Raw genomic sequence first — 16789 nt, 5'->3', positions numbered from 1 at the left:
GGGACCCCAAAGGTCATCCAGCCCAACCCGCTGCAGCGCACCCAACCCGCTTGCGCTTTTAGGGTCTGGGACTCACCATTTCAGCCTCTTCTCCCTCGTTGAGCAAAGCCTGGTGGTTCCCTCCATGTTTCCTCCCCATGGGAAGCTGTCTGCATTGGTCTCCTGAGGCCTCTAAGTATTCCCCGGACTCTCCCCAGGGTCACTGTCGCTGCTGCAAGCCTTGCCAGGACACCCGGGAGGGGTCACCCCTTATATGCCAAGGAAGCTGGCTAGGGACACACCTTCCTCCAGACAGACAGCTCCGCCCCATGGCTCCAGGTAGGATTCACCTGGCCCTCCTCGCCCGTCCTGCTCTGGCATCTGCTGCCAGAAGATCCTTGGCCCGTTCAGAGAGAGCACTGGAGGAGGGGAGACGGAGCCCGGCTGCATTCTTCTGCTGGGGACAGGCCAAAAAAGGGGAGTGCTTCGCCAGGAAAGATTATGGGATTTCTCTGAGCCGGGCAGCGTGTTTGTCAGAAGCAGAAAAGCAGGTCTTGATTGATCGCCGCCTCTCTCTCTCTGTACAAATGAACTTTGCCACGTGCTGCCAAACTTTGGCAGGGCTCAGCGACCGAAGGAGAGACCCACCTCCTCAGCGGGGCGAAAGGAGACGGAAAAGGGAACAGGAGAGGAAGAGAAGTTCATGCGATGGTGCCTGGCACGGAGAAAGGGGACAGAGAAACCTTTTTCTCCATCTCGCCTAACGGTCGAGCTCAAGGGCATCCCATGAAGTCGAACGGTGGAAGATTCACTCCTTTGCACATGCAGAGTTAATCGGTGGAACTCCTTGCCACAGGAGGCAGGGCTGGTCACCAACTTGGATGGCTTTAAAAGAGGACGAGGCGAATTCATGGAGGAGAGAGATGTCTGCGGCTCTGGACCCTGGTGGCTCTGCTCTGCCTCCAGTCTGGACAGCGATGCTTCTGAATCCCATTACCTGGAATCCACAGGAGAGAAGAGTTGCTCTCGCACTCAGAGCCTGCTTGAGAACATAAGAAGAGCCCGCAGGATCAGGCCAAATGAGCCGCGTTCCGTCTAGCATCCAGGTCTCAGACTGGCCAACCAGATGCCAGTTGTGGGAAACTCACAAGCAGGATCTGAGCACAATAATACACTGGTTTCCTACGATTGTGGCTCTTTTGTCAATGTTTCTTTACTTTTTTTATTAGAGGAATCAGGTGGTGATTATAAAGGTAAAGGGACCTCTGACTGTTAGGTGCAGTCGTGGACGACTCTGGGGTTGCGGCGCTTATCTTGCTCTATAGGCTGAGGGAGCTAGCATTTGTCCGCAGACAGCTTCTGGGTCATGTGGCCAGCATGACTAAGCCGCTTCTGGCAAACCAGAGCAGCACACGGAAACGCCGTTTACCTTCCCGCCAGAGCGGTACCTATTTATCTACTTGCACTCTGACGTGCTTTCGAACTGCTAGGTTGGCAGGAGCAGGGACCGAGCAACGGGAGCTCACCCCGTCACGGGGATTCAAACCACCGACCTTCTGATCGGCAAGTCCTAGGCTCTGTGGTTTAGAGAACAGCGCCACCTGCGTCCCTATAGTGATTATACATATATAAAAATATGTATACATGTGTGTGTGTGAATGATGGATTTATACAAGCCAGACCATATTATATGCTGAAGACACTTCCCTTCTGTGTGCCGTGCTTCATAATTCGTATAAATCAATAGGGACAAATGTCAGGTTCTGCGCTTAGGCAGGAAGAACCAGAAGCACAAATACAGTGGTACCTCGGGATGCGAACGGGATCCGTTCCAGAGCCCCGTTCACATCCTGAGTGGAACGTAAGACACGACAGCGCGTCTGCGCGTGTTGCTGCTTCCGCGCATGCGCATGATGTCATTTTGACCCTCTCCGCATGCGCGAGCGGCAAAACCCGGAAGTAACACGCTCCATTATTCTGGGTTGCCGCAGAGCACAACCCGAAAGCGCTCAACCTGAAGCACATTCTACCCGAGGTATGACTGTATGGGATGGGGGAGACTTGGCTTACTAGCAGTACATGTGAAAAAGATCTAGGGGTCTTGGGGGACCCCAAGCTGAACATGAGTCATCTTTCCCAACATCAGGGTCTTTTCCAGGGAGTCTTCTCTTCTCATGAGGTGGCCAAAGTCTTGGAGCCTCAGCTTCAGGGTCTGTCCTTCCAGTGAGCACTCAGGGCTGATTTCCTTCAGAATGGAGAGGTTTGATCTTCTTGCAGTCCATGGGACTCTCCAGAGTCTCCTCCAGCACCAGAATTCAAAAGCATCAATTCTTCGGCGATCAGCCTTCTTGATGGTCCAGCTCTCACTTCCATACATCACTACTGGGAAAACCAGAGCTTTACGTATACGGACCTTTGTTGGCAAGGTGATGTCTCTGTAATAATAATAATAATAATAAATTTTATTTATCTTCCGCCCTCCCCAGCCGAAGCCGGGCTCAGGTTGGCTAACAACAATAAAATAGTGCAACATTCTAAAACATTTCATTATAAAAATTAATAAAAATCAAATTGATGGCAACCATTAAACTAAATTTATTATTTACTATTATTTATTAAAATATTATTATTATTATTATTATTATTATTATTATTATTATTATTATTATTATTATTATTATTATTATTATTATTATTATTACTCTTTCCCCCTCTCTTCTGCCCGTTTCCTTCTCGCTCGGGAGGGCAGGACTCGAACTCGCGGCTTGCACGGAGGAGGATCCCGCCTTTCTGGCGGCGAGAGGCTCTGCCAGGGGCGGAGCATCCAGCACCACGTGATCCTTCCAGCCCCTCCCCTTGCCCCGCCCCCGCCCCTTCCCTTCCGCGGCGCCGCCTCTCTAGGCTTCGTGCGTCTATGTCCCTCGGCGACGGGGCGGTGTCTCCCTCCCTGCGCTCCGCCCGCCTCTTCCGCTTCCGGGCGTCGGCGGCGTCGGCGTGCTTTGGGCGGCGCACCGGGCGGCGAGGGAGCCCCTTGGCGGGCCGAGAGAGAGAGAGAGACGCCGGGATGTGGAGGAGCAGCGCCCGCGCCGCCTGGTGAGAAGGAGGGGGCGGCCCCCTGGCAGGGCTGGGGGGGGGCGGGGAGAGGGAGCCGGAGGCCTCAGGCCTAACCTCCCCCCCCTCGCCCGGGCGGCGACCTTGGGGGCCCCACACCGGCCTCCCCCCCGAGGGGGCGGAATGGCTCCCCGCGCCCCTCCTGCCCTCCCCCCGAGGGGCTGCATGCGCCCCCCCGGGGGAGGGAAGCTTTCCACACTGGAGGAATATTAATATGAAAAGACAATATTTGCCTTAAGCCGCCCACCCAGAGTGGCTGGGGAAACCCTGCCAGGGGGGCGGGGTAGAAAGAATAAAATTATTATTTAGGATGGTGATGGAGAATCATGGACAAGAATAAGGACTTTATCATTTATACCCCGCCCCTCGGGCCGCATGCACTTCCTATATCAGGCATAGGCAAACCTTCCAGGTGTTTGGGACCATGGCTGTCAACTTATAGAGTTGAAAACAAGGGACCAGCAGCCTCGAAAGCAAGGGATCAGCAGCCAAAATAAGGGGTTTTGGCTTAGCTTAGACAGGAATCCGCCACTGATGGAGCCAGGCTGCTTTGGCTGCCACTGACTGTGTGTTTTGCAGGGGGTTGGACTAGATGATCCTAAGGGTCTACAACTCCCACCAAAGGAGAGGGGCAGACAAAACTGATGAACGACGTCGAGATGGCAAAGCTTACAGGCAGAATTAGAAACCAGGAAGAGGACCTCTTTAATCAAGAATGGGGAAAGGTTATAATTTAGTTCAAAAGCTATTGTCAAGAGTTACATACATTGGTAGAAGAAGAAGAAGAAGAAGAAGAAGAGTTTGGATTTGATATCCCGCCTTTCACTCCCTTTAAGGAGTCTCAAAGCGGCTCACATTCTCCTTTCCCTTCCTCCCCCACAACAAACACTCTGTGAGGTGAGTGGGGCTGAGAGACTTCAGAGAAGTGTGACTGGCCCAAGGTCACCCAGCAGCTGCATGTGGAGGAGCGGAGACGCGAACCCGGTTCACCAGATTACGAGACTACCGCTCTTAACCACTACACCACACTGGCTCTGTAGGATTGACAGAAATTTGTCAACTATGGATGGACAAATGATTTATAAAAATAGAGTTATGAAAGGGATGCAGAGGGGGAAATCACTACATTAAGATACTGCACTGGTTGGAGGGGATGCTAAGCAGCACGTCGGGGCTGCCGTCATCCTGGTGCAAGGAGTTCCATCGGCCTTCCCCGCCCAAGAGGGAGGGGGGAGGGAGAGAGACTCATGCCCACACCACCCGCGAGCCCAGCATGAGGTGGTTGCAGTGCAGCAGCGACCACTGAAGCACCGCCCTTCTGCGTCCCTCCCCATCCCCTCCTCTTCCTCCTCCCTCAGGCTGCCTCCTCAGCCACCACCTCCAGCTTCCCCTGGCAGCGCGGCGGAAGTCTCGCAAGAGAGGGGCTGCTTGCCCACCCGCCGCCACCCGTCTCCTCACGACACACCCCTGAGGGGGAAAAGGGAGAGATGGAGACGCGGTAGCTCATGTGCACGCTCTCTCTCGCGGCGGAGGACACCAAGCCGCTGCTTCCCTCCCAAGCCGGGCGAGCATGAAACCCGGGAAATTTAAGGGACATCATCAATAAGGGACAGCAGCGGGACACGGCGTTGGGATAAGGGAGTTTCCCGCCAAATAAGGGATGGTTGACAGCTATGTTTGGGACTACAATTCCCATCATCCCTGACCACTGGACCTGTAAGCTAGGGATGATGGGAATTGTAGTCCCAAACATCCGGAGGGCCGGAGTTTGCCTATGCCTGTCCTATATGAAGGCAGGGTGTTTTTTGCTGCTGTTCTTACGTTATGCATTTTGTGCTTTGAAGGTGGAAACCTCCCTGTGGTCTTTGGACAAAGGGCAGCATATAAATTTAACAAATGACCATGATAGAGCCATAGAATTGAGGAGTTGGAAGGGGCCCCGGGGGTTCCTCGCAGCCACAACAGCGGATGCCTTCTGTCTATATAATAATAATAAGTAATAATAATAATTTATTATTCCTAGCATTGGAGTGCTTGCTTTCCTTGCAACTCTGCAGCAAGGAAGCAGCTGGTCCCAAGTTGTAGTGACATTTTTTTTTTAGCCAATGCATGATTGAAAGGAACTCTCTGTGTTTCGGTGGCCACTGAATTGGGAGTTTTATAAAGACTTTAATCTCGCTGTGATGTTCCTGTAACAGCAAAAGCATGTGGCTGTGTTTTCCTCATGTCCGGCCAGCTACACAAGGGCCACGTAGCGACTTAGGACCTAACAATTGGACTGGTGTGTTATAATGTAGGTTTCAGTATTGGTTAGGTACTGTACCTTAACCATGATGTACGTAGATGATAACATAGGATGACCACTTGTGTGCTTCTCCATACTCATAAGTTGCTGATCCCAGGATTTCCCAGAGACTTGGGTGAGGACTCTGAAACCTGTGATCTGTGCTCATGTGAAGGATGCTGAGGAGACCCTCAGCAGAGAGAGCAATTTCCACAATCCCACGTAGTTATTTGTTGGTGCAGCAAGCCTTACCCTTTGCTCCGTTCCCAATACTCCCCCCCCCCCCCGCCTTGCAACCGGCTACTGAAAATCTTGTGCTACCTTTTGGGAGTCAGCAGCTGGTGGTTCAGAGACAGCTGGGGGGGGGTGTGCTCAGAAGAATGGGATGCTGGTGTGCAGGGTCTGCTTTGAGTAGTTCTGCGGGTGGGAGATTAGAATCTTGATTAAGGCTGGAACAGCGTTGCATGTGCAAATAAGTTCTTTGTCTTCTCCTTCAGCGTTGTCTGTCAACACCTAGCAAGTGGGACCTATGGAGTCAGAGGGAAGTCGCCGCTGCAGAAACTGCATCTCGTTTCCCGGAGTATTCATCATTCCCGCCATCCTCTTTCCAGATTTCAAAGGCTGCCGTTACGGATCTCAGCGCAGCCGTTCTCTGCTCTTAATCACCTTCCCTTGCGCAGCAGCAAACTCCTCCTTGTAAAGCATGGATCCCAGCCCCACAGGACCTTTTGGCTAGCCAGAGTGGCTTCCAGGCTTCTAAAGCTTCGCTATCTCGTCTTAGGATCTGCTGTGGGCGGTGGCTACACAGCCAAAAAGGTACTTAGCTCTGGAATAGTGACTGGTCTGTGCCATCCGTACTCTAGACTCATTGTCAGAAGAACTAAAGGTTTGGGGATGGACAGTACACAGTTGTTGATCTAAGGCAAGGAAGTTGCTTCATAGAAAGTAAGATCAGCTACCTTAGTGACAGACTCTGGCAGGATTTTTTTAAGTGCCTTCAGGGAGTGCCTTTTTCACAGGTGCAGTTGAGCGGTTCGGCTCAGTTGCTGACAGCTGTGCAAGAACCCTTGGACTGCCAAGGGAAGTTGCCTGTGGTTGAGTAACAGTGGATCCCCTGGCCAGCCAAGATTGGCCCTGATCTAGGAAGTGGGTTCTCATCTTGCAAACACAGACTTATGCAAATGGTGCAAAAGGACAATGAAAGAGTTACCAAATTCCTAGCTGATATTCCTTCAGATCCAGGAGTGGAATAGGGTTGCTTTTCAGTGTGGGAAAGCCCCAGCCTTTGCTCCAACCCTCATCAAATTTATGCCAGCCCCTCACTTCTCCTGGGGGCTCTCCTTGCTCCAGGCCTCTAGACCAGTGTTTCCCAAAATTGGGTCGCCTGCTGTTTTTTGGACTACAACTCCCATCATCCCTAGCTAGCAGGAGCAGTGGTCAGGGATGTATGGAATTGTAGTTCAAAAACAGCTGGAGAGTTTAGGAAACACTGCTCTCAACCATCTTCACGTTTCACCTGGGGTGAAGTGAAAAGATAGCTTTTCAAGATGGAGCTAGGTTTCTCTAGGATGGTGCTCTCTACGTTTCTTCTTCCCTAGTGATGGCGCCATGAACTGATGGCAGGAGAGGGTACCCTTCCTTCCCTTGCTTGCATGTGAAGCATCGGTAGAAGTGGAGAAGTCCTCTGGAGTGTTGCTGCTACTTTCTGAATGGGGAAGTCCCCTTGCCTCCTGCTCCAAGCTGTAGTGGCATCTCCTAATTTGAGGTGTGCTGCAAGAAGCAACTTGGTTTTGATGGTGGTGGAATCATGAGAGATGTGCAGAGGTTGAAGTTGGGAAGGAGAAAGTTTTATATTCCCTCTCCCAATTATACTCCCTGAAACAGGCAAAGCTCGGGATTAAAGCAGCTGGATAAGCCGATTGTGGTTCTTATCACCAGGTGGTTATTGTGGCTGATGAGATGATTTGCAAATTACAGGAGGGCAAAGATCTTTCGAGGGCTATGAGCTGTCCTATTCTACTTGTGCGTCTGCCTCACTGTGCCGCCAGGGCTCTTTCACCTATGAATTCTAGCTGCCTGTATTATGTTTCTTCTGCAACACAGCTCATAGTTACTCACAGCAGTACCAAAGCACTGGAAATCTAGCATTTCTGTCAGCAAAACAATATGGTTGCATTATGGACATTAACTTATCAGTAAAGCAAACACACTTCAATCTACAATTATTATGCAGTTCAAACACACAGTAATTTGCAAAGTAGTTTATTGGGGAGAGCTGCTGAGCAGACAGAACCCCTCTGGGAAGGAGATTCCTCACCAGGGGCAAAAAGGCACAGCTTAGTTTGACTGGTTTTCTTCTCAGCAGCACAAGGAGCAGATGGATGTCTGCCCAAAGGCTGGCAACCTCTAGGCAGCTGCTGCTTCTATAGTTTCAGCCACGGGAAAGGCAGGGCCAGCCAGGTGGTCTTACTCAGCCTTGGGTGAGGAGGAGAAGCACTGATCATATGGAGCTCAGTGATAAGCCAGTCAACAAAACAGAGGTGGACCCTGCGAGGTCAGCGCCCTCCTGGGGCTCTTCTTTGGCCCTTGTCCTGATCAAAGGGAGCTCCTGCCCATTTTGCATGTGAAGTTCCCAGACTCAAAAGGCAACTTGAAAAAGGACCTGGTGCTGATGAATTACTTTTTAAAAACATAAATGCAACCCATTGATTTGGGTATATATGACAAGACAGGGTATTCTGACTAAACATTAGGAAGAACATTCTGTTTGAGAGTGGAATGCACTCTCTTGGAAGGTGGTGGAGTCGCCTTCCTTGGAGGTTTTCAAGCAGAGGTTGGGTGGCCCTCTGTCAGGGATGCTTCAGTTGAGATCCCTGCATTGCAGGGGGTGGACTAGATGACTGCAAGGGTCCCATTCCAATTCTGTTATTCAGTCAGAAGGCTGGAGGAAGGAATAGTCTTGTACACTGCAGACTTGCAGTTTTGTTCTGGTCATTGTAGTAGCTAATGCAAAAGTTTGTTGATGTCTTTCTCACTTCTAATTTAGACATATGACCAATGGAAGGAGATGGTGCCTGATCTCACTGAGTACAAGTGGATTATTCCTGACTTCATATGGGAACTTGATGAATACGTTGACCTCGGTTGGTGACGGCTTTTCATTTTTCCTCTGATGCCAAGTTGTTGCGGAACTTTGATAATCATTTATACAAAGGGACAGGCATCATTTCTGGGGATTTAAAAAAAATACATTTCAGAAAACCAAACTTTTTATTGCATAATATTCCCTGATATTATTTATTTTACTCTCTCCAAATCTCTGTGTGGCTCATACTAAAGGATATACTCCAGCAGTAAAACAATGAAATCCCATCCAATTAAGAAAAATGTTTTTGTGTGCCACTTTGAGGGGTTTTTTTAACAGTCAAGCAATGTACTGTTAAATAGTACAAAAGCACACATGGCTTTTCAAGAGTGCAGTTGAGGGTGGGGGGGGGGGAAGCCATAACAAATGCAGATTGAGATGCCAGATAACCGTTTGGTATGGAGCCTTGGCCTGGCATGGGAGGTGGGCTCCTTCTTGCTGTTCTGGGAGTGGAACCGTTGTATTAAGGCAAATCTTTAAAAATGTAGTATAAACACCAACAATTGGGAAACACTTGCCTGCGAGTGCTCCAACTGGAGAACAGCCTTTACCAAAGGTGTCATGGGCTTTGAAGACTCTCGAGCTCAGGACACAAGGGAGAAACGTGCTAAGAGGAAGGAACACTTGGCAAACCCTCACCGTGATCAACTCCCGCCCAGAAACCAATGTCCCCACTGTGGAAGGACGTGTGGATCCAGAATTGGCCTCCATAGTCACTTACGGACTCACTCTTAAAACCGTGTTTATGGGAGACAATCTTACTCGGCTACGAGCTTCCTAGGCTCTGGTACCAGAGTCATGGAGTCAGCCTTTGCAGCAGAGCTGGAGCTGCCTTAACTGTAGCGCAGGACTGGTTCCCTTAAAATGTTTGCAGTTCTGGCCCAGGAGAATTTATACTTCCTAACCTGAGAGACTTCCTCCTCCTCTTCCTGATGGCTTGTTGCTTTCAGCCAGCTTCCTGCTGGTCTCCCCAGGATCTTGCCGCCCTCCTGCTCTGAAGCAGTTTGCCAGGAAACCAGAGTTTCCCCAGAAGTTAACATCTCGCTCCCGGGGTTTGGGGGTTTCAGCCTACTGTGTCACTGATAGGCATGTTTTCTGTTTTGCACGAGAAGTATAAGGAACTAGAATTTCTGATTCACTCCCACCTGCTTAGAAACAAGGCCATCCTTGCTGGTGCAGGGGCCAAGCTAAGTCTGTAACTCCTTCAGGAGCAAGATAATTCTTCCAGCTCTGTTGGCACGGTTCTTATATTTGGGTCCCAGGAGGTCTGGGTTCAATGGTGTGGCACCTCTGAAGCCAACACCATCTCTCAGCTGCAGTTTCCCATTCATAAAACGAGTTGCGCAGAACGTTAAAAATAGTGAGGTGCTTGCATCTGAATTGTTATACCTCAAAGCTGACTGGGCCCCATTCAATGTTGATAGGATTCTGACTTCTGTATGTGTTCAGAGGACTTCCTGTGTATCGGGATGGTATGGTGTATCATTTATGAAACGCATTTAGAAATCTTCTGCAGTAGAGCTTGCTAAAGTATATAAAGAGCCATTAAGAAATTCTGAACATAACCGTCCAGGTTAAAGATGATGATGATAATTTATTTGTACCCTGCCCATCTGGGCGGGTTTCCCCCGACACTCCCCAGCTAGGGAGATGACAGGCTGTTCTTTTTACCTAAAACAACCCCAAAGGGGCTAACCTTCCCTTTGCTTTTCCTAGAAAAACTTACAAAAGCTCTTCCTGATTCAGAAGAGCTCGCTAAGCTGCTGCCTGATTTCGAGAAGATTGGAGAGAGCCTCAGATCACTGTCGGGTTTCCTCACACCTGGTAAGGGAATTTTTCATCTGGTTGAGTTATACTAACCTGCCCTTTCTGGGGACTTAAACAGTGTTGGACTGAATGTTTGCTTCGCAGTGCCCATTCCTCCCCCCCCCCCCGGGCAGTTTGGGCATTTATGCAAACGTGAGCATCTGAACATATTGCCATGCATGGGCAAAGGGCTCCTCTGGTTTAGTGATGGCTGCTGGACATTTTCAGGGCCCTGCAGTCCTTCCTCCCAGATTATCACACCTGAAGCAGCCGTTTCCATCGTACTGAGCCTTTGCTAATGCTTAACAGGGCCCTGCCTCTGTCACCAACGCCTTCTTGGTTCAGGGACTTGGAGGCTTCTGCCATTGTGGGGCTACCACTTGCCAGGAAGCGGGCAGCGGCCTTTCTCTGTCTCCTTTCAGCAGTATTTGCCCTCCCTGAACAGATTGCTCTTTGCCCAGGGAGTGGGATGAATGTCAGGGACGTACTTGGAAACTAATGACAAGTAGATGAGATCCTCCTATGTGCTTTCAGATTTTTTGAGAAAAAAGTCTATTGTAATTTTCACTTCATTGTGAATCATTCTCAACCCACCTGCCTGTATTGGTTGGCCTGCCATGTTTGGTAAGTTTGCCATTCTGTCTGTCTGGCCCTCGCAGTGTCTGAGACGGAAACGTCTCACATTTGCTTTGCCATTTGTTTGTATTTATAATTTTTATTTCCCCTTTTTTGCTGGTTTTCCACAGGTTACAATTTGATTAGTGAAGTCATAGGAGCTTCTGATCTACTTCTGTTATTAGGTGTGTAAAAAGCACTTTTTTTACCTGCCCCTTAACATTCCTCCCCATCTAAAAAAATGCTAAATGCAGTGCAAAGGGGGGAAACCTGGCAAGTGTAGAAGGGTGTTTCATCAGTTACAACGGGATACTTTTAAGTTTTATGATTTGAGAATGCCGTGAAGCTGGTCTGCTAGGTAAGATGGCTGCTTCTCATAAAAGTTCTGTTTTTCAACTTGTGCAAACAGCGTTCCTGAGGGAGAGCAGAAGATCAGTGCTTCATGTGCATCCTTCATTTTAAAACTTTCAGTTGTTTGCATAAAGGAAAACCTTTCGCTGCACCCATTGACAGACTGGCAGTCCCTTCCCCTGCCACAGTGAGGGGCATGTCTGACACACCCACACCCGCCCGCCTGCCTGCCTGAATGTGGAATACGTCACACTAGCCTGGCAGTGAATTCCTGCTCCATCAGCAGAGATACTTCCTGTGAACATAGCTGAGGGTGACTGCAGTGACCTCGGTGTTCTCTCTGTTGTACTGCACATTCGCTACCCCCAGCAAGCAAGCAAGGCTTGCTGTAGATCATGTGTAGGCAAACTTAGGCCCAGGGGCCGGATCTGGCCCAGTCACCTTCTCAATCCAGCCCGCGGACAGTCAGCGTATTTTTACATGAGTAGAATGTGTCCTTTTATTTAAAATGCATCTCTGGGTTATTTGTGGGGCCTGCCTGGTGTTTTTACATGAGTAGAATGTGTGCTTTGATTTAAAATGCATCTCTGGGTTCTTTGTGGGGCATAGGAATTCGTTCATTCCCCCCCCAAAAAAAAAATATAGTCCAGCCCACCACAAGTTCTGAGGGACAGTGGACTGAACATTTTGCTGACCCCTGCTTTAGATCTCTCCAGATGTGCGTATGTGGGGGCAGATTCTTGTGTACCAGGGAGAGGAAGAACAGACTTTCATTAAGAGCCTTTGTTGTTTTTGTGACATGTGCCACGTGACACGAGTCCTTCCTCTTTCTTCCCAGGTTCTCCCGGGGACACGGCTTTCCGAGCTACGGAACAGGGAAGTGAAGCTGAGAAACAATACAAGAAGGTAAGCTTGGAAGGAGAACTGCTCACCTCTGTGGCAAACAAGCGTAAGGAAATTGCAGGCCAGGGGTAGGAAATGTGTAGCTGGACTGCAGCTCCTATCTCCACCCCGACACCATTGGCCGTGTGGCCGCTGACCCTGACGGAAGTCAAAGTCCAGCAGCTTCTGCAGGGCAATGCGTTAGTCAAGTCAGAAATCTGTGGGACACATCTGCTTTGAAAACTCAGGCCTGGGCGTACTTGGTGCATGGAGCAATTTCCAACCTTCAGTGTTTAAACCAAGACTTCCCACATTGTCAGAAGGAGCCTCCCGGAGTTAAGAGAACTACTGCTTTAAATTTCTAGCTGGTCATGTGCAGCCCAACCAGAAGTGCATCGACTTGTGTGTCTCATTTTCTAACGCACTCCATTCTCAGGTCAATAGCCATCTTTTAGAAACACAGCAATAAAACTGGCAAGGTGAAATGCCCAACTAAAATCCTAAGCATTGTGGATGCACCAAAATTAATCCCCACCTGCTTTACCCATGTTATTAAATGCTGGCCAATGCAGTGCGGATCTTTCAGCACTCCTAGAAAATGGTGAAGCTCAGGCAAGCTTCCCGAGGGAGGGATCTCTGCTGCCTTTGCTCTTTGGCCTTGATGCCTAGGTGGAGTCACAGGGATGGCCTTGCAGGTCAGTCTTCATTATGGCATCGAGTGAAAGAGGCAGCCTCAAGGATATAATAATAATAATAACAATAACAACAACAACAACAACAACAATAATAATAATTAATAATTTATTATTTATACCCCGCCCATCTGGCTGGGTTTCCCCAGCCACTCTGGGCAGCTTCCGAAAGAATATTAAAATACTGTGATACATCAAACATATAAAGCTTCCCTAAAGAGGGCTGCCTTCAGATGTCTTCTAAAAGTCTGGTAGTTGTTGTTCTCTTTGACATCTGGTGGGAGGGCATTCCACAGGGAGGGCACCACTACTGAGAAGGCCCTCTTCTGCCTGGTTCCCTGTAACTTGGCTTCTCGCAGTGAGGGAACCGCCAGAAGGCCCTCGGTGCTGGACCTCAGTGTGGAAGACTCAAGCAGTTTCAGCATTTACAGGCTACAGCAGCAACTTGAGCCATGATACAGGCATACGATGAGGCCTGCTAGATCAGACCAAAGGCTCATCCAGTCCAGATTTCTTTTCTTGCAGCGGCCAACCAGGTGCTTATGGGAAGCCTGCAAGCAAAACATGTGTGCAGTAGCCCTCTCGTAATTGAGGCTCCCAGGCAGTAACTGTGTGGTTTAGGTTAGGCTGGGGGCTGGGACTAGCCCAAGGTCACCCAGAACTTCACGGCTGAGTGGGGATTTGAACCACCCTGGTCCTGGTCCAGCACTCTAACCACTGCACCCCGTGACCTAGTTCCTAGGAAGGTGAGTGTGGCTGTTTCCACTCTTCATCAAGGCCTGTTAATGTGGAGTAGCCTGTTTGTTTCTGCATCGTCCTCTCTCGTCAAATTAGCAAATAGCCCAAATACCTTTTACTTAGTTCTGGGCTTGGGGGTTGCCTTGGTTACCCTTTCCCCAGAGTGCCTTAGCACTGAACAGTCGGGGCAAGAGGAACTCTGTCGGAAAAGCAGGAGCAACGTGACTCTAGTGTGTCTGCCGTTATGTAATACTTTCGGAAGGCAAAAGAAGCCAACCTATCCGCAGACGGGCAGGCAAGCACACACGAAACCTGCACAGCCCTTCTTACAGGCTGCCTCTGCTAATACTCTGTGTGCCTGTGAGGAAAAGCTGATGAGACTTTGTTGCTGTGATGTTGGATTTTTGGTTGCTCTCCATTCATTCATGGGCATATGTATATTAGTATTTTTATCTGGATTTTGTTTAGTTTTCGTAAGCTACTCCGAAGACCTTTTTAATGGAAATTTATCTATACATTTTCCTGGCATGGGATCTTAAAATGGCCACACCTCAAATGGATGGGTTACGCAAGCAACGTTAGTCAGTCGGAAAAGCTGCTTAGGAGAATTTGCTCTGGCACAGCAGCCCACCAGAGAGTCACATTTTCCATAAATTCAAGTGATGTGTCCGAGTGGCAGTTCCAGCCAGAGGAGAGAGAGCAAAAATCCCTCTTCAGTTTCTACAGTCTCTTATGGAACAGGGTTACCTGCACAGCAGATCCATCAGCCGCAGGAAGAGCCTTGCAGCTGCTGGATGAGGCCAGAGGGGGCCCATCTAGCTCACCCTCCGGTTCTCATGGTGGCCAGTCAGGTGCCCAGGGCAGGGTGCCCCCAAGCAGGACCCGAGGGCGGCAGCAACGCCCTTTGCCCTTGTGCTTCCCAGCAAGTGCCATTTAGAGCTGGGCAGCCTCCCGTATTGGAGGTGGCAAACAGTCATTGCGACTACTTGCCTTATCCAAGTAGTTGAGTAAAAGTAAAGGGACCCCTGACCATTAGGTCCAGTCGTGACCGGCTCTGGGGTTGCGGCCCTCATCTCGCTTTACTGACCGAGGGAGCCGGCGTACAGCTTCCGGGTCATGTGGCCAGCAGGACTAAGCCGCTTCTGGCGAACCAGAGCAGCGCACGGAAACGCCCTTTACCTTCCCGCCGGAGCGGTACCTATTGATCTACTTGCACTTTGCTGTGCTTTTGAACTGCTAGGTTGGCAGGAGCAGGGACCGAGCAACGGGAGCTCACCCCGTCATTGCGGGGATTTGAACCGCCAACCTTCTGATTGGCAAGTCCTAGGCTCTGTGGTTTAACCCACAGTGCCACCCACGTCCCTCAGTAGTTGGGTAGAGACCCTTAAATTTGCTGCTAGAGAGATTGTGGAAACGTTTGCTTCTTTCCAAGGGTGAAGGGAAATGCCAAGTGCTTCCTAGGGAAACTAAACTGTGTTTCATCCGGGTGGGAATGGCTGGGTCATAGCATCACACCAAGGATCATCTCACCCAACCCCCTGGAAAGCAGGAATCGCAGTCCCAAGGGTATGGCCACCTCCTTCTGGATTGCACTCCTGATCTGTGGGAAACTGCGTTTGGGCTTGTCTTCCAAAATGATCACTCTTTGCCTTCTCTCTGGCCCTGCAGCTAAAATAAGGCCACCAGTACTTCGAAAGGCCTGAGAGATGGTGTCGCGTGGCCGAGAGGTTGCACTGGTTTTCATTCTACCTTTTTGTAGCGCCCCCCCCCCCCGCTTTTTTTCTTATAAATTGTTTATTTGTTCCTGTGGCATCACCAGTTTTTCACAAGTAAAACTGCATCATTTCTATCTACGCACTACAACTGTTTGCACGGGTCAACTCTGTTGTAGTTTCCCAGTTTTCAGGAAAGCCTGATACTTTCCACTACAGAAGCAGAGAAAGTTAGGGAGAAATTTAGAAGAGACCTTGAGCAAGTATTGATTCCTCCTGGTACCATAGAGGTCTCTCACTAGCGTGATGTTTGCAGCACCCTTAAGCATTATGGGAATTTTCAGGAGTGGCCAATAGGATAGCAAAGACCTCCTGCAACCATGAAGATTAAAAGCGTTCTTTCCAGAACAAATTTGAGCTGGACTCTGAGATGCTATATATGGCAGTAGGCAGTTCATATATGGCTTAAAAAAGAATAGCACATTCACCTCAATGGAACCCTTGGCATCTTACGAGAGGCTGCTTAACTGACCTGCGCCCTTTGAACAAACACGCAGCCTTGACTCTGCCCACCCACCCAAGTCACTCTTGCTTGCTCTGCTCCGCTTCCTTTGGGTTTGTCCCTCCCCTTCCGCCCAGTGAATCGGAGGCTGTTCCACGATCTCCTCCCGATGCCAGCGGTCGCCAGTGATGGCATTTGACAAAAGGGCCATGCACGAAACAGTCTGGTGCTGTGACATTTGGCTTATTTTTCGTCAACAAGGGTGTCCTAATGGAAGGCAGCTTCTCGTTCAGAGCAGTCGCCAAGATACAGAGCCACTTTGTTGTAGAAGACTGCTAACACGACTGACCTTTTTTTTTGGAGTATAGCAAGGATCTGTGAACTTTGTTTTTAAGGCTTCTCGTTCCAGGCCTGTTGTGTTTGTGTTTGCAAAATGCATCTCCCAGGAGAGTGCATTTTGATTTCATGTGTACCTTCTTGTCTCTGTGCATGTGTGTGCTGTGTCCCCACCCTGAAGTAGTTTTCTAGCCATGGGGCTGTTTAAGAGAGTTCAGAGAAATGAAATTATTACTACTTTTTTGCAATATTGGGTCAGTTGTTCAGTTGCATTTGTACACATTTGTGGCATAGCTGAATTGATATGCTGATGTGTGTATTTCAGTTTCATGCTGAAAGCATGATCTTCCCAAGTAAGAAAAGATTCGCTTTCCTTGTTATTCCACAGCTTCTTGGCTTCTGGGGTTTTAAAAAGCTCTTCAGACAACGCCCATTTTCTTTTGGCTTGGATGTTGCCTATTTCCCTAAGCAGCCCTGGGGACAAGGGGACAGGCTGGAGCTCAGGGGCAGAGCAGCTACCTGGCCTGAGGAAGCTCCCAGGTCTAATCTCTGGCATCTCCAGTTCTGGCTGGGAATCTCCTCTGCCTCAAACTCTGGAGAGCTGCTGCCAGTCTGTGTAGACAATACTAAGCTAGA

General features: G+C 49.5%; 2 protein-coding genes across 8 annotated transcripts in view; one reads left to right on the top strand and one right to left on the bottom strand.

The window, feature by feature from the left end:
* The window catches only part of LOC308584847 (putative cation-transporting ATPase 13A4), a 52080-nt gene extending 50868 nt beyond the window's left edge, over positions 1–1212 (bottom strand). For all 3 annotated transcript variants that reach the window (XM_081190020.1, XM_081190024.1, XM_081190025.1), the window contains exon 1: positions 77–1212. In XM_081190020.1, coding sequence (XP_081046146.1) covers positions 77–139 — 63 coding nt within the window. In that variant the 5' untranslated portion in view covers positions 140–1212. The remainder of the gene's footprint in view (positions 1–76) is intronic.
* Positions 1213–2936: 1724 nt separating this feature from the next.
* OPA1 (OPA1 mitochondrial dynamin like GTPase) overlaps positions 2937–16789 on the top strand; it is a 53521-nt gene continuing 39668 nt past the window's right edge. For 3 of the 5 annotated variants that reach the window (XM_081190064.1, XM_081190061.1, XM_081190062.1), the window contains exons 1-6: positions 2937–3072; positions 5872–6190; positions 8421–8517; positions 10236–10343; positions 11072–11125; positions 12130–12197. In XM_081190064.1, coding sequence (XP_081046190.1) covers positions 3044–3072; positions 5872–6190; positions 8421–8517; positions 10236–10343; positions 11072–11125; positions 12130–12197 — 675 coding nt within the window. In that variant the 5' untranslated portion in view covers positions 2937–3043. The remainder of the gene's footprint in view (positions 3073–5871; positions 6191–8420; positions 8518–10235; positions 10344–11071; positions 11126–12129; positions 12198–16789) is intronic. The other 2 variants (XM_081190065.1, XM_081190063.1) reach the window with 1 other exon arrangement.

Source organism: Podarcis bocagei (genome assembly GCF_964188305.1).
Source record: "Podarcis bocagei genome assembly, chromosome: 4".
NCBI lineage: Eukaryota > Metazoa > Chordata > Lepidosauria > Squamata > Lacertidae > Podarcis > Podarcis bocagei.
Note: the sequence above shows the minus strand (reverse complement) of the source record. Positions and strands in the feature narration are given on the sequence as shown.